Genomic DNA, 18031 nt, shown 5'->3' with positions numbered 1-18031 from the left:
AAAAACGGGACACAAAAGGTTCCTCAGCCATTAAGACTGACCTCGTTGCAAATCAGTGTTGCTGAAGAAAAAACATGACCTGACTTTTAACAGCTAATAATTATGAAACACAGGCCCTTGGAAACTAGAAACATGACTGCATTGTTTCTGAGGTCAGTCACCAAAGTGGCCAGTCACCTCTATGATCTTTATTTTTTCCAGTAGTACCATATACATCAAAACCTGCTCTTCATGGTCTAGCTTTGCTTTCAGAGAGGATATGTTCACCATTAATGGTTTTACTTGATTTGAATGCATGGGAAGAGAAATCTCAGAAAGTTTGAGACCATCAAACAAGCTCTAAAAGATTGAGGTGAAAGAGACTAAGTAGCAATAGGCCTATCATCACCAACAGCAATATGAATTATTAATGTCATATAATTCATCATTTTAATGGTGAAATATGTTACATAAATAATGAAGCCATGTAATTTTCATGATTTTTCGCTTGTCTTACTTTACCGTGCACAGTTGAGCAAGACACAGAATATAAGTAGAATAAATGGTACAAATTGTTTGTGGCAGTTTAAAGACAACATTCTTAAAAAAACACATATATTGTTGAGCACCCTAAAGGAAGTGCATAAGAATAAGCAACTGTGTCTAACATGAGTATATACTCTGTGCATGTTGACATTGCACTGAATGGTAAACACCACTTTCCTATGGCCTTATGGGTCTTTCTTTGAAATACTCACAATTGCTAATGCTAGTCATATATAAGATGTGAACCCCTTCATCAAATGTGCTTCATCGAACAAAATGTTATTCAGAGAGTGGTCAATACAGCTCAGTGCTGCGGTGCAGTGGATGGTACCTCATCAGAAACATCATCTGTCACCTTTAATAAAACATAACTGGGTGGCACAGCAAATGCTTGTTGAGACTGAGGCATGGAACAAGCAAAGAAATAAATCCTATTTCACACTACTGCTGTCAAACGAGGACGCACAGTGTGATATAATCTTCTAGTCGATGTCCTCGGTCTGTCCCTGTTCCTATGGCACCATATCTTTTTTTCTGTTGTTTGTTTTCGGTCTGTTTCTCTTGCTCTCTTTCTGTATCTGTCTGTCTCTGTCTCTTGAGAGAGAGTGTTGGAGAGAAGCTTCAACACTTAAAAAAAAAAGCAATTTTAAGTTTGTTCAGCTCTTTATGATAAATTTGATGGAATTAAAAAAATATATATTCCCTCATCGAGTATTTTATGTTGGTTGAAAGGTCATGGCCTAAAAGGTAAATCAAGGGCTTACAAGGTAAATTGTTATAACATTGCAATTACACCTTATCATCTGATTTCTTCCTTTGCAAAAGTAGCCAGGTATGTGTATTTTAAAGGGAAGCAACCTACGTAAGCAATACTCACAATGATGTTTCAGTGAGACTGCATGACCCTCCTTTGAAAATGAATAGAATGAAGTCCTAAATGGATCAGATGGTAACTGAAAATGTACTTGAACTTTCACAGTAACCTTGCGGAACACCAGTGATTGTGAAGAACCCTCACAAGTTTCACAGATTTTGTGTGGACCATTCCAAACTTAATGCAAAATTCGTCTTGATGCATGTCTCATGCCTTTGGGTTATGATGTCATAGAGTCTTGTCAAACATTAGATTCTCATGTGATATAGAATACTGTCAAGTAGACATGGATTCCAACTGCAAAAACAAGCCTGACACAGTTACTTTTAGCCTTTAGTTGTTCATGGTTTTTTGGGCTTGATAATGGCACGGTGACCTTCAAAGGGTTAATATTGAAAGGTTTGGACAATCTCAGAGGTGTTTTGTGTACTCTGTTGACAAAATTATTCTTTTCTCTATCCAGTCCAGAGCAATACTCAGAAGACCTAAACATCATGTTTCAATGTCCAACCAATGCTAATCTTGTGCTACAACTGAAAAAATGTCAGACACACACTCTTCAAGATTGGAGTGTTTACAGACCTGGAGACAACAAAGGTTATGTAAAATTCCACTGTACCTTAGAGTCTTAAATCTCTGATATTGTGGGGTGGTAAAGCAAATTCACACTGTAGTTTGCTGAGCTTTCCAGGGTGTATCAGGGCATCTGAACATCCCAAAATAACCAGGGTGTTGCAACAACCAGAGCCTTCATTTCTGTCAAATGCCTTCATCAGCACCAGCTCAGCAGGGCTGGGTGCTACCCAGTGCATACATAAGGAATTAAAGAAAGAGTCATCTCATTTGCCATTTGCTTATCAGACACTGGGACAAGCTGAGCTCAGTGACAATACATGAGAGATTTTTTTTTTTTTGCATTCGTAAGGGGATCAGGGAGTCAAGGGTTTTGTTGTTGTTGATGTTTGCTGTTTCATTCCTGGTTGAAATGCAATGAATGTGTGCAGCTTGATTGCCTTGACATCGATCACTCTTCTAGTTAAAATAAAATACTGGGTGTTACCCTCATGTTTGTTTTGGAGCAGGAGTCATCAATCGGTAGGTGTGGTTTACTAATTTATGATGTAACACCGGGTTATAGCATCCCATGATTTCTTCCATTTGAATTCAGCCATTGATTGTAACACATAAGTGCCTGAACACCACAGTACTGTCATTAAGAACATAATAGTAAAGTGTATTGTACAACTGAATAACAAGGAGTCTTTACAGCATCACACATACATAGGTAAATAAGCCAATAGCGTTGGCATCACAGGAGGGGTGTGTGACAATTGGGGGAGATGTGTGCATGTCCCCCACAAATTCTATACCAACATTATCCCACAGGCTGAGATTAGCTGCCTTAGCCTGTGCTGATGTTTTACCTAAAATGCAGGCAAAAGGCAGGTTTAATAAAATCCTTCACCTGTGAAACCTGCCACAACAAACTGTCCCCCTGTCCCCCATTAATGTTTCATCTCAAATTACATTTCTTCTGGTAGCACCATGGATTAAAAATCCACATTAGATCTTCAATAAATAAATGAATAAATAAACATTATGTCAACTGATGTCATAATGTCTTAATATAATAACTTTTGTGCCTATAAAGTAATAAAATCAGATCAAAAAATAACTGAAAGTAGATGTAATGAAATTGTTGAACTGGTAATGTAATAATTTTTCCTACATGATGTAACAAAATATTACATTATCCAGTTCTCCTCATTTTACTCCATGTGCCAAATTATTTTCATTAATCCAGAATTTCTATGTTTATGTTGTATTTGTATTGTGAAATGTCTCTCACAAACACAGACACAAAGACACAAAACACTAATCCACTAAACTGTCAAAGACAAAAACAGCCATTCTTTTATAACCTTATTTTGTCAAATTTCTACACTGCTGTGAAGTTTCAGTGCATGTAGTTGGTTTCATAATTTCATCATTTGATTCCCTAAATGTACGAGAGAGTAGCATTGTCAGAGAATCAGTTTACGTAAGGAATGATGCACAGTGAACAGGGTGGTGCTTCAGTCTAATGCTCCTACCTGGTCATACTCTGCAAAGCCTGTTTTGTAACATTAATTGCTTGCAGTACATTATCTTGCACTTACCATGGTTCATCCAAAGAGTTATCTTCCAGAACATGCTCAAGTTTGTTTTGTTATGTATGCATGTGCACTTCTAGACTCTGCCTCTGTTCCAGCAAAGGATTCTCCTAGAAGTGGCCTTAACAGCACAAACTCAATAGCTATATAGCTCAAAATGGACATAAAAGAGTGTATTCTGACTACTGAACTAACTATGCGAAGTGTGGAGATGTACAATTACGTGTAAAACAGTAATCATTATTTAGTGCCCATTGTTGAGCAGTATTGACCAACACTCTCCAGTAAGATTTGAATATTTGAGTAATGGTCAATCTGAAATATATTTAGGCAAAGTAAAGTAGAAGTAAAGATTTCACATCCACTATAGAAATGTTGTATGTATGGAAACCCTGATCAATCCATTGAGTCCTTCCTCATACATCACTTAAACCTTTTTGCACTTCCATGCATCATATTGATTTCATTATTGAATTTCCCATAAAGACAAAAACATCATTATTACATTATCATGCCTGTTCTAAAGAAAAATTAAAGTTCTATGGTGGATGTTATGTCTACTTAAGAGCAAAAAGTCAAACAACAATGAAAACTGAAATTCTATACTTTCCAATACTTTCTGCTTTTTACCTGCACACTGCCAGTGCTTATAATGCCAACTAATCTAACACGCAGCATCACACTGTTGTTGTGTGAGTCTCCTACACTTTGAAAAAGATGTATTACCTCATATAGTAAAACTGTTGGGAGAGCCTACTGAATGTATATGCCAATAAATGATAGCATAAACTTAATGCACTGGAGTCCAACTCTGAATCGTGTTTTGAGACTGAATAAATCCCTCCATGAGGCATAGGCTTTCACTCACTCACTGAATGAGAAGGGGGCATCTCATCTGTGAATGAACAGATCAAATTCTGAATGAGATCCTCTTGTTCGTTCCTTTTGTTCACTTATCAAAATGCTCACTCACTGAACGAAACAGGAGCATAAGTGAGTGACTATTTGGATCAATGAATTGAATCCTTTTGCTCATGATCAAGATGCCTTTGTTTTGTTCAGTGAGTGGGTGTTTGGATCAGTGAATGTGATCATTTCATTCGCGAATGCGATGCCCCTTTTCGTTCAGTGAGTGAGTAATAGGCTATGTCTCTTGGAAGGATTTGCTCAGACTTGAAACAGGATTTGGTTAGAGTTGGAGTAAAGTGTATTCTGTTTCTCTCTTGCCACCTACTGGTGTAACGAAGTGCACTAGAGTAAAGTAAAAAAAAAAAAAAAAAAAAAAAAAAAAAATTAAATAATATTGACAGAGAATGTCAGCACAAGGGAGCAATGGATACTTTCCAAACAAATATTAAACTGACGTTTTGTATCCTTTTGGACATGTTAACTGGCCTTGCCAACAAGTTGGGCTTTTGGTTGTGAAAAAATGAATTTGTTTTCTAAACATGAAGGTAAGAGAATTTTCTAAAATAACATAAAACAGTAATGATTATTAAGTATTTCTACATCACTCGAGCAGTTTGTGTATGATGTCTGCTAGAGTCAGTATGCTTATTATCAAATATTTCCATAAATGTTTACAATAGGCAATATGTACATCACTTTGGGGAAACTGGCAGTGACACTGAACAAACTGGTGAATGATTCTCAGTGAAACAATTTTTTAGTTGAATGGATTCAAAAGATTGAATCACAGAAAGGAGTTTGTTTAATACAAAAAGTTGTTTTTCAAACAAAGAAGGTAAATAAGTCGGGTAGTACTCTCCTCTTAGTAGTCAACACTCTCAGAAAAATGACCAAATTACCACCGAATCTGTTTCAAGATTTCGCTATTTGCTACTGCAGGTTGCATCAAGGGACAAATCAAACTAGTGTGTGCTGTGAGCACAACCAATAACTGACCAGCACCCCACACCTTGCTCTCATAGATGAAACAAGCATACAAAGTGATTAAACAGCTATAAAATGTTAATACTATAACATTTTTATCATATTAGATAATCAAAGAAAAGATGAAAGGTCGTAGCAATCGCGTCCCGTCTTTAAGTATCATTGGTAAACAGTGAACAATTTTAGTACAACACAGTAAACAGTATAGTAAACGTTCAGAAATGTTGCCAGTGTGTTCAGTTTTATTCCGTCATTAGGAAATGCATGACATTGTTAGTGTCATCACAAACTGCAGATTACTGTGGTGTTGTAAAATTACTTTCACTGGATTCTTAAATTTATTATTTTCAACTGTAGCAAGGCTTTGCCAGGATCAGTGCTAAGGTCAGGTGGTGCTCATGTGACCCAGACTTTAAATGTTGCTGATTCACTCGGCGTAGGCTACACTACAACCTGGTGGCGGATCCAGAAGTGAATGCATAGAACCGCATAGAAGCCACTTTTAATGCTCACTGAACTTTTAAAACACGATTAATGCAGTTATTATCCATTCTAGAACACCAAACATCAAACAGAGGGGAAATGCACAGGCCTTTGCTTGTACGCATTCGCAGTGCCTTCGGATTGTTTTTAGAGCGTGCGCAGCCAAGCAGAAACAGATGGGATGGTGGGGCGAGCTACCATCATGGCTCAAAGCTCATATCTGCTACCTACAAGGTCATACTGCAATGGAGTCTGTGTTGCTCTCACTGAATATGAGACAAGCTCAACGCATAAATTACATTTAATAATAGTAATTAATTCAGATTCAGATCTTAATTCAGGTCTAAATGTTATTTTTAACACAGTAATAATATTATACCTCTGCACAAATTAAGCAATCTAGTGAAGGCAATGCTTACTTTTTACAGCAAGCGTTTGCCCCTGAGGCGCACAAGCCTCTCGTATTTTAAATGTGCTCAGGTGCGGTCGTCGTGTTGATGCGCCCTGAGGTTAACCGGCCGCAAACAGTTCAGGATTATTCAAATTAGGCTACAAGTGTTGGGTCCAGTTTTACTCTTTGATTGCAATAAAAGGGAGTTCATTAATATTTTCTCTAGTAAACCAAAGACGATAGTTATATCAGTTTTAGCAGCATTGGTAATAGTAGAAAATGTAGTGCAGTATTGCGTCAAAATGCACCTCTACAAGGTCTTGGTACGTAACTTAATCTATGATCACTTGCGCTTGCAATTATGTTGGCGACGTCAAGTGCGCTTCGTGCAGGTTTAGCTAATCCAGTAAATTACACTGCGGATCGCCATTCCACGTGAATGAAAAGCAAAGCCAATAATTGCCATATTTCTGATTTTTTAATTTACCGTGAACATTATGTATTTTGGTGTACTTATGGGTTTGTCTACCAAGCGTTATGACCTTGGCAATATGAAGCAATATGAGGACATGGTTAAAGTGTAAAAAACGTAACGTTATACTGGCGCATACACCCTCGGCATAATTCTTTTATTTTGTGGTTGAGTAAAGTTACTGAGAAGGTCTAAAGAGTGGTTTTTGTAACTGTATTATCTGTTTATATCCCCCATTGGTTTGTGGAGGTTTAGGTAGCCTACCGACGCTGCTTTTCAAAGCAATTTATCAGTGAAGCTACACATCCTAAATAGTGACTCAGTATCCTTTTAAGACTGTGCGGAGAATCTTGGTGCTTACAGATTTTATTAAATAGTAGGGACTGTCGTTGCACAGAAAGGGATTACATCAACGGTGTGATACCTTAATGCCGAAATCACTTACTTTCCCACGAAGTTCTCCAAGACCGAGCTTTTCCCTGCGCTCTGGCCTCCAACAACAGCAATTTGTGGAAGGTCCAAATTGGCATTCTGTCCGATAGCCGAAAATGCATCTTGCATTCGGTTTACCAACGGAATCAAATCCTCCATCCCACGGTTACCCATCTCGACAGGGAAATAGGTCGCTCCTTCTCCTTAGGAAAGCGAATTAGATAGAGAGCGTTCACTCTTTCGACGGAGTGTCACCCTCACCCTATCCCCCCTACTTAGGGTGTTTCACTGTATTCGGTCGCACAAGGCTATGTAATGTTTGCTTGCACCTTCATTGATTTATCTGATGCTGGTGTCCACACGAAACAGAACGCAGCATTACCTCCCCTGCTTTGCAGCTACGCCGTCTGCGGGAGAGGATAGGGAAAGGATAATCTAGGCTTTTCTCAAAATAAACAGGGGCATCCCTGCGAGAACTCTAGCACACCACTAGTGGGAGTATTTTGGAGGTACAGTCTGTCTTGTGTGCGTCTCGCTGCGTTGTGGTTCAGTTTATGCTTGAAATCCATTTTTGAACATTGCGACCGTTTTTCTCAGATTATCAGACATACGTTTCGACAGTGTTTTCTTTCATATATATAGGCTATATATAGTGGGCCATATACTCGATCTAGCTAACCTAACTAAACCTAACCAGACCTCGGATATACTCAGCAGTAACACACGATCTGTCCATGGTGCTGAACTGAAAAGCCTGGCAACCTCCCATAACGAACGTTACTTTTACACCAAGTGTTAAGCAGTTTATTTGGGGAGGAAATCCCAGTGGTCAATGCTAAAAAAAACAGTTCGTTTTCTCGTTGGCTCTTTATAAACTGCATGACAGCGACTCTGTGTCCCTAATGCAAAGTTTCATGACTAATTAGTTATTCACCAAAAATGAGTAGTGGCTTTTAGCTTTTGCCTGCCAATTGACCCCCACCCGTATGATATAGGCTACTACAGCCTCGACAATATCATAAACCTAAGCATACAGTCGTGGAATAACATATGATGTTCGCCTTGATGTTCGTGCTCAGAGCTGTTAAGTCAGTAAAATTTCATTAACCACTGGCATTAGCGCGGACGTGGAAATAAAATTATTGCATAGTGTGATAAGTATATCCGCACCAGCAACTCATACTGAATCTACATTTTAATCTGTTTTTGTTGTTGTTGTTGTTTTGTTCTGATTTTTTTTATCAGGAGGCATGATTAGTGAACAATTACTTTTTGTTAATTTATTTAGCTGCTACTTTTGTCGTGCGGGAATCTTTTGTAGCGCAAGGCTCCTCCCATGGCCCATGTCCTCTGCAGCAGACAATTGTGTCATACTCAATGTGCTCTTCCCTGGCAGATTTTACACACTGTAAACACGTATAGTAGAAAACATGGGAGATATGAAACTATATGTATCATAATAGCCTGTCCGAATTACGGAAGGACCAGTATCGTGTAACATATTAAGTAGTCATGTAAAATATTTAGAGAAATTAAAAGTTTGCTTTTAGTACCATGTACTGAGAATTCAAGCCTTGAACATGCAGTCACATTGCAGCAGTAATTTTTGGTATCATTAATTAGTTTGTACGGGGTATTGTGCACAGAAATATTGGAGGCAGGTGAAAATATTTACGGGTTATGAAGTATTGGTGTAATACAGTGTAATTCAGCTTTATGGATTTAGCTGCCTGGAGTTAATGTACATGAAAATGGACACGGCCATTGCATTAGAATTTCAGTAGAATGAACGGAGCAGTATACATGAGATTATCAAGTGGCGGAAAGATGTATGCAATATCAAATCAAATACGGCGTAATAAGTGTACAGAACCATTTTAACGAGGTCGATTCGACACTTTGCAGTTGAGCATCCAGAGCGAATGAGGGCGATAGTGCAGAATATGCATTCTGTCCGAACCTTTGAGGACTAGCCGCTGTTAATGGAAACACCGGCATGTTAGCTAGGATAGCATAGCGGGACTACAGACCATTATAACCTGCAGATGGTAAATAGGAAGTTTCAATCGACAATAGGTAACACAGCAGTTTTATCTTCTCGGAATATCCTTATGAGTAAGTGAAGAATAAACCAAACGCCATTATCGTGACAAAGAAAGTTAATTTACTTGGATGAAAATACACTAAGTAAGGCCAGTCAGCTAATGCTAGTTGACGTCTCTAATTGCAACTAGCAGAGAGGAACGAATTAGGTTATCTGATCGCTTACTGTTAGCTTTTTTGTTGTGCTAGCTAGCTAGTTTGCAAATAGTTTAGCGAGTAGCTATGTTTGTTTTCGCGCTTGTTTTTTCTGTCGCCATATACCATTCTGTTAAAACAGCACGTCGTATTCAAAAACATAAAGAAACTGCATTTATTAAACATCACTTAATTGCATGAACGAATATTGCATCCCAAGAATAGCTGTGCTTCTGTAGTAAGCTAGGATAGCCATGGAGGTCTGCGTTTGGCTACGAACTTTTTACCGTAGGTATAGCAAGCTAGCGCGCTTTAGTAAGGATTCAGCTAACCAAGCTAACGTTACGACAACAAACCTTGTGTTTACTAAGTTTGGTTCGAGGCTTATGGTCAAAGTGATAACTTCCTTGTTAAAGTGGCCAACATTTAACAAGCCAATGTCTATTACATATCTAAGGAATATGATTTGTCAGCCAGATGATTTTATTTACGGCGCAATGGGTCGCTGACACAAAATGGATGTGCCCTTTTAAGTTTGATGTGATGAGTGTCTTTATTTTAAGACATTGCTTGCTAGCATGCTAACAATATCAGTTCATGTCTGACAGCTTATTTATAAGCATTATTACAAATGGCATTTCAGAATCATTCCGCGTTCTCTTTTTAGGTAGTTCACAGTGAGGATTTCAAAGGCAAGCTAGTTGGACCACCATTCTACTGACAACATTAAAACGTCGGAATGTTCAATCCGCACCATCACCAACAACAGCAGCAATTCCACCAACACCTGCGGCAGCTCCAGCAACTATTCCAGCAGCAGCCGCCTCCACCACCCCCGCCCCCTCCGCCACCACCGCAGCCTCCACCGACCCATCATATCCCGCATCACCACCAAGGAGCCCGGTAAGATATTACGATAGCTCTAGGATCAGCAACAAGGCCCCATCGCTGGCTTGACATAAAATTTATTCGAATACCACACCTAGCCGCTTTGTTGGACATAGCTAAGCAAACGTAATTCAGCGTTTAATAGTTTGCTCAATACTAGACTGTCAAAACATATGAAAAACGCTCTTTGGTTTAAAAAAAATTGTCGCAAAGTTTCCTTCGTAGTCTCTTAAATCCGTTATTTAATTATGCGTGATTCGTGTTATTCGAGAGATTGACTTTATTCAGCCCTGGAGTAATGTGGCTTTGACATTCCGTGAAGTGAAGAGAATTTGCTGTAAAAGCACATAACTTGTTGTGCCTAGTTATGTGTTAACCCTTTTCTGATGTTCCCACTTCTCAAACAGGCCCATAGCAGTACCAGCCCCTGCACCACCTCCTCCCCGTATAGTTAATCTCTGCTCCGCCACACAGACCATTATTGCACCCAATCCTATGCTTCAAGGGGCTCTTCTGATGCAACAGATGCAAGGTAAACTGAGTCCACTGTACCCACTGCTCATATATAGACTGCTTTATTGTATATGAATGTCTCTTGTACAATTTTCAAATTAATGTCCTGTAACAGACTTAGTAACAAGTATTGTTCAGTCTTCTTTATTCCACCCCCCCTACCCCCAGTGACTCACAAAACATACAACTGTGCTCTCTGTGAGCAGGTAACATGCGCAGCTTTGCTATGGGTGGACAGCAGTTTCCACAGTTCTTTTCTGCTGGGTCGAGGTCCTCACTTCTAGGACCAGTTCCCCTAGGGGTTGCCATCAAAACCCCCCACATGGGATTTCCTGCACGACACTTCAATCCACATGCCCGCTATTTCAACAATGTAAGATTGCAATGAGGCCCTGTCCTTACATACATAGGGAGGATTATGGATGTCAGTATTAGTGAGAGATGGTCCTTTACTGAGTTACTTTCTGAACTAATTGCTTGTTATCAGTTTTAAAGCATATGTTAAAATGCCTGTGTTTTATGAAGCAAGAAATATTGGTAAAGCATCCCCAATGACTTGTCGTTGATTTTCAAAAAATACAAGAAAAATATCACGCAGTATCAGAATAATGGAACATATCATCCTTGTCCGCGCAGGACTTTCAGTCACGTCAGCCAGACAGGAAGCGGGAAAATGAGCAAAGACCCACGGGGGGCACAGAGGGCCAATCAGGAGCTAGTAGCCATAGAGGTGAGTGTGTACTGACCACTCAAATGCCATTATGTCACTCATATGTATGACCTACATTGTGACACATGACTGTGTTTCATGCATTGTCTCATTCCAGTAGATGACTCTGAAACGATAACAGATGTGAACAGTCAGTCCTCAGGACAAGAAACAGATGAGCCAGCTCCGAAGAAACAGAGAACAGATGGGTAACAATCACTTTTACATTAGAAGAAACTTGTAGTCGCTTGAGGTTTGGTTTTGTATGCGGATTAAATTACTTACACACACTAATCACTCTAATGCATTATGGGACTGTTTACATTTTACAGAGCAAGTTTCAGTGTTTGTTACAGTCAGTAAATTGTTGCTGAATAATACGTGGTAATTTTGGTTTTTGTTCTTGTACTTGTTTTGATGAATGTTGCGGATACTCATATTCTCCTTCACACTCTTTTGTCGATTTTCCCAGGTCTGAGGAGTCTTTGGAGACAGAAGCAGCCTTGAGCTCTGAGCTCTTTAAAAGCCAGTCTGGTGATGCAGAACCTGGAGGCATGCATTGTATTTCCTTATCTGAGAGTCACAGCAGCTGCACTGCATCTTTTTACTTATGACAACTTAAACTGGTGGTTGTTTTCGCAGTTAACCGCAGTAACTAATAATTTCCACATGACCAGTCATGAATGCAGGATTATTTGAATTTTACAAAAGCTTGTCACTTCTGTTTGCCACACATTTTGAGAAAACATGTTCCTTTGCTCCTTTCTGTGCAGTGTTACTTTGCACTTAAACTCTTTGAAACATTTTTAGGGATTCATACTTTTTAGACCAGCATCTTGATGTCTATGCTCTGTGTGCCGCTCAGATTTCACTGATTTTTAATGGTTCCACGCTCTGTTCTAGACTGTGTAGTACTTGAAGAGGGAGGGAGTACCGCAGGGCCAGAGGCCGAAGAGGCTGTGGAGCAGAGCAGAGCAGCAGAGGTCGGTACCGAACTACAGGTTAGATTAAAATGAATAAAAAAAAATAGTAGTGGGGTGTGCAAATTGTCTCCGCGTGACCCGTGAAAGAACCCTCCATCGTATTTTAGAATTTTCTTCTAGCCTCTCAAGGTATTTTTATCAGTATTGTAAAAAGTATTGTTGGTTTAAAATGAATTTTATATATATAATCATTTTTTCCAACATGAACATCATTTGTGGATTATGGAATTGTTTGTGATCGTTGATTCAGTTCCAATCAAACAAAGGAAATGCATTTTCCAGCAGCAGAAAAGTCTGTGGTTTCTCTACCTGCTTTACTGTTGAGCCACATGAGTGCTTGTTATAAATTACTTTTACTCATCTGCGTGATTGTGATTGTTTTCTTGTGCAGGCTCAGAACGCTCAGCTGCCATTCAAAGACACCGAGCAGCTGATTGGTGAGAACCAGGTAGGACCTGCAGGCTCGGAGAACATGGCTGAGAATAAAGAGGCTAGTGGGACTCCAGCTACTGTCCAGGAAGGAGTGACCCAGGCAGGAGGAGAAACCTCCAACAAGTTCTACTGCTACATCTGCAACATCACCTGCCACAACCAGCAGGTATATATAGATTTTACAGGGATATTTAATTTTTTTTTTTATAGCGTGTGGAAGAACATGGTTTATGGATTCAAAGTTTCCAGTTTATTCCATGTCAACGTTACAGTTTTGGTCAACCAGCTAAGATGCTAAATAGCTAAGATGTTGGTCTCAACAAACAATCAGCTGAGTTGACATGTATCCATTATTTAAAACAAACTATTTATTGTAAATGTGAGTTACATGTAAAAGAAAGTCAGAAAACACACACAAACATGTTCATACTGCCCATGTGCAATTACGCTCAGTAGATGACTTTGCTGCACTTGTAGCCTCTTGCTTATGTTTACTGGAAGTTGCAGTTCATTGCCACTGACTAAAAAAACTTTGGTAAGATCGTAACGGTCTACATGAAATATGTTTACAGAGAAGTATATGGTATAGAGCAGTGTTTCTCAATCCTGCTCCTGGGGGGACCCCTGCTCTGCACATTCTCCATCTTTCCCTGCTCTGCCGACCTGGCTGAACTCATCAGTGGCACTTTTGATTGGCTGAGCACACCTGATTTAATTAAGAGTTTGTTAATCACACTAATCAGATGTGTTTGGAGCAAGGATAGATAGAAGATATGCAGAGTAGGGGTCCCCCAGGAGCAGGATTGAGAAACACTGGTGTAGAGAATGTTCAGTATAATCATGACCAACAAAATAATGTCCAGCTCTAGCACACTTAAGATTTTACTTACTTATGTAGTGGACAGCAGTACCATTTCTAATACTTTATTTTTGTAATAAAAAATAATTTCATTTGATTTAATGCTGTTTTTTTTTATTTTTTTTATTATTATTCTTTAACGGCTATCTCTGATAGATACCAGACTGGGTTGATGTGGATATGCCCTCTGTTTGTCTGTAGAATTTTCAGAGCCATATGAATGGCCTAGCCCACCAGCAGAAAATGATGGAGATCCAGCACATGAGTAACGCCTGTCTCGTCACGCTGCTACCACGAGTACAGGAGTCACTGCAAGGAGCACGCAGAGACGGGTGAGCTACCCCAGCGGAGGCACGCAAGCACACACACTTACTGGAATACTGTTACTGGAGCACTGAACTGTGCATACACAATCCTTTTAAATCTTAATTGGCTTTGTTTTACGAATATGCCTTTGTTTTTGTCGCTGTTGTGATGTTAATGCTACAGAGAGAAGAGACCAGGCCTCCAGCGCTGGTGTGCTACCTGCCAAGTTCATTTCACAACAAACGTCATGGAACACCGCAGGACCAAGGAGCACAAAGTTTGTCAGAATCCATCATCTAGACAAAATAAATCTAGAATTGTTAAACGTTAGAATTAGTTTTCATTTAAATTCAAATACATTTTGTAGTTTTGAGTGAAATCCATACTAGCTGACAGAAACTGAAATATAACCTTCTGAAGTGATCTCTTCCTATTGCTCTTTTCCAGCTGTGTAGCCACACGACCAGCCCTTACTGCACAGTCTGCAGGCAGCAGTTCAAAACCTCCAGAGAGTTTGTGGAACACATGCAAACACCAGAGCATAAACAAAGACTCGCCGAGGTGAGATACCTTGTATGATGAGTCATGTCAATTTTTATTGGGTCACGAAGGAGTATACACATCACTGGATTTTTTTAAATGTTTCTAGTATGTTCAGCCATGCTTCAGGCATACATTCAGTCATTTGTTGTTATTCTTTCAGTCATTTGTGCTGATTTAGGTTTGTTTGTGACTGTAGATACAGAAAGAGAGTGGCATAGAAGGCCTGGATGAGCTAAACTCTATTGACGAGAGAGAATGTTTAGTCGGAGAGGAAGAAGCTGAAGGTAGTGAAGGACAGGAGAAGGACGATGATGAAGATGGCTCCCACGGAGAGGTACTGGATCAGTCTTTTCAAATTATCCCTCTCTCTTTGTGAGGCCCTCATATATATATATATAAGTGCAGTTACAGGGTACTTTAAATGTAAAAACACATTTTCCAGCATGGGCTGTGTTATGTTGTTGTTGTAAGAACATTTTATACTTGTTTTGCAGGAAGGAACACATGAGGTTTCTCTTGAGGACATGACAGACGACGAAAACTTTGATCCTGGCAAAGTGTATGGTAAGGCTCATCATTTTCTAATGTTCTGTGTGGTCAGTAGGTCACGTAGCCTCACTCAGCCAAACAAGTTATATATACATTCTGTGAAATTCTGCTGCCCTCTTTTGTAGGCTCTTGTTTTGTAGTTCCTGTGGCTGGTTACCTCTGTCAGCTGTGCAACCAGTTCTATCACTTTGAGTCGTCAGCACGGTACACCCACTGCAAATCCCTCAAGCACTTTCAGAACCTGAAGGTTAGTTTGAATTTTATGTCTGTGGTGAATTTCACAATCTAGCTGTGAATGATTTCACAGTTATATTTGATCTATGTTATCTTGTTTAACAGTTGCCCTGAGATACGGTGACTAGCCCTCATCAGATTAATTCAAAGCAAAGTTGTTAGAAAACTGGCAGTTTGTGTGATATGTGTCATTTTTTCCCCTCCTTTGTCACTGCAGCAGTACAGAGCCTTGAGGAAACAGGAAGACCTGGTTTTAGCAGCATCCACAAATCAAGATAGCAGTGATGCTGCAGATGATCATATCACTGTGGGCGTCGACCCAGAATGTGACCTCACCACACAAGAAAGTGCCTCCGTAGTCACACAACTCCCTAGCATGCCCTCAACAAACAACTCAGCCAATACCAGCAGCACACTGGCTTCAGCAAGCCCCAAAGAACCAGACAGTCTTCAGGGAAGCACGAGTGGCTGCCTGCTCAGCCCCTGCCAGGAGCCTGAGGAAGAGCAGGGTGACCAGGATGGAACTGGCCCTCAGGCAGCGTCCCATCAGCTGGGCCAAGCTGGACAAGACAAGGAGGACGAAGACCCAGAGGAAGAAGAAGAGGGTCCCGCTAACATCTCGGAAGGGAAACCCAGCAGGGGTCGTGGCCGAACCACAGGCAAGAGAAGATCTGGGAGAGGGACACGCAGACGCTGAATGAAAAACTTCAGGAAACGAGTGAGACCCAGATAAGTTGCTTCAGTGATGGAAGGATTGTTTTTGGTGTCTGTAACCCATCCTCTGTCCCATCCTCTATGAACTGGGTAGCCTGGAATCCTCTTAATAATAAGTAGGTCCTTCACTGAACTTTTTTTTAGATTGTTTCATGTTTCAAATCTCACACTCATCTTATATATATATTAATCTTGGTTCTGGTGAGCATGGGAACTTAAACCAAAAGGGGAACAATACAGAGGCTGATTTTGGTGGTATGTAATTTCTGTGGAGATATATGAAGAGAGGAAAGCTCTCTTCAGATGAGATTCACAGATACAGATTCAAGACCTAGGATTATCTGAAACAATACCAGAAATGAAAGCCAGAGCTAATATGGTATTTGTAGCATCTTCAAGAGACACAGTTCCAATCTTGTAGTGACTTAGAATATAGAAACTCTTTACGAAATTGTAGCTGATGGATTTAAAAAAAAAAGAATAATGTGGGAAAGTAGTTCTACTTTTGTTCTGGAACATAAGTTTCATGCCAGTTGAGGTGTCTGTGAGGGTTTCTGGAGTCTACTTTTTGCAGCCACACAGAAGAGAAAGAGTTTAAGGCAAAGTAATGCTCTAGGTCTTGTCTTCATAATGGCATAAAATCACACCCTCGGAAATGATACTTCTATTTGATGTATTTGAGCAGTTTTCACGGTAAAAGAGATCTGAGACTGGAATCAAACTGGAGCTTTGTTGTCTAAATGACTGCTTCTCCACTTGAAATTCAAGATTTTTCTGTGCTGCTCTGTGCTAAATCTGCTGTATGACATACTTGCACAACACAATCATATATTGTATTACTGGTATTCAATGGAAAGTCAGTAAGTAGTCAGTTAGCATTATTTTAGTTGACCAGCCCAACCAGATCTAAGGAGAAATATTGGTGCTGATTGACATTAAGATCTAGTCCTTGACACCAGTCTGTGCATTCACTGCTTACATTTGAACAGAACACCATAAGAAAGCATTTGGATGAGTTCTTTGATGGCACAGTTGTGTATATTGATGAAAGGGATTATAGATTAGATTGGCGCCAGCAGGCTTTGAAGAACCCCAAATTTGTCATACTGTGTAGTATGTAGACTACTACTAGGATCTGCTGCTGTTATTTTGCAAGGACATAAGACTTGACATACCACCCCTGGTAGAAAACTTTTTTGAATGTAATGTTGGTCTGACATGAAAAGAGTCATTTTCAGTTGTAGCATGAAGCACTGCGGTAGTATGTTTTGGTTATGAGCAGGTTAAATAATAGTGTTGTGCCCTGATTGCTTTTCAGCTTCCACAATACATTTGCATTAAGTTTGTATGTGAGGGCAGCAAGATTTCCATATGTTTAGATCAGACACAAGTCGTCTAAAAGTAACGCTGCATTCTTAAAGAATGCTGAGTCCTTAAACCAGTGATTTTCTGCCTTCATCACCATTAGAAAACAAAAAGAGGACGAGTTGAAAATGATACTGAAAGACCCTGAAATTACTAGGAGCGTAGTATTTCATGACTCTCACACGGGCCGAGGATTCACTACCAGGTCTCGTTTTGTAGTCATTCTGTTTAAAAGCTTTGACCTGTGTACTGACCTTTGAACGGAGAAAACTATACAACATGTTTTATTAGTGTATCAGGGCTCCCCCGCCCCCAGATTTGAGGGATTTTAAGAATTTGCTGATCCTAACATAAAACGTACCATGGCATTAGCAGTGTGAATGATTTGATGCTTGATGTTATTTCTTTTGATTAAAGTGTTGTATTTCATTTTTTCTACTTTTTTTTTTCTCATTTATGTGCAACATGGGCTATA

General features: G+C 39.7%; 2 protein-coding genes across 5 annotated transcripts in view; one reads left to right on the top strand and one right to left on the bottom strand.

The window, feature by feature from the left end:
* dnm1a (dynamin 1a) overlaps nt 1–7397 on the bottom strand; it is a 51238-nt gene extending 43841 nt beyond the window's left edge. For all 4 annotated transcript variants that reach the window (XM_030767302.1, XM_030767303.1, XM_030767304.1 and 1 more), the window contains exon 1: nt 7237–7397. In XM_030767302.1, coding sequence (XP_030623162.1) covers nt 7237–7397 — 161 coding nt within the window. The remainder of the gene's footprint in view (nt 1–7236) is intronic.
* Nucleotides 7398–9265: 1868 nt separating this feature from the next.
* Nucleotides 9266–16232, top strand: ciz1a (cdkn1a interacting zinc finger protein 1a). Its single transcript, XM_030769364.1, has 16 exons — nt 9266–9299; nt 10129–10364; nt 10757–10881; nt 11069–11235; nt 11499–11592; nt 11690–11780; nt 12044–12123; nt 12475–12554; nt 12946–13152; nt 14047–14177; nt 14335–14428; nt 14599–14712; nt 14891–15028; nt 15189–15258; nt 15369–15490; nt 15695–16232. The coding sequence occupies exons 2-16, from the start codon at nt 10201–10203 to the stop codon at nt 16172–16174; spliced, it is 2157 nt and encodes a 718-aa protein (XP_030625224.1). The 5' UTR covers nt 9266–9299; nt 10129–10200; the 3' UTR covers nt 16175–16232.
* Nucleotides 16233–18031: the final 1799 nt, after the last annotated feature.

This window comes from Chanos chanos, chromosome 3 (genome assembly GCF_902362185.1).
Source record: "Chanos chanos chromosome 3, fChaCha1.1, whole genome shotgun sequence".
Lineage (NCBI taxonomy): Eukaryota > Metazoa > Chordata > Actinopteri > Gonorynchiformes > Chanidae > Chanos > Chanos chanos.
This window is presented reverse-complemented; position numbering and strand designations above follow the sequence as displayed.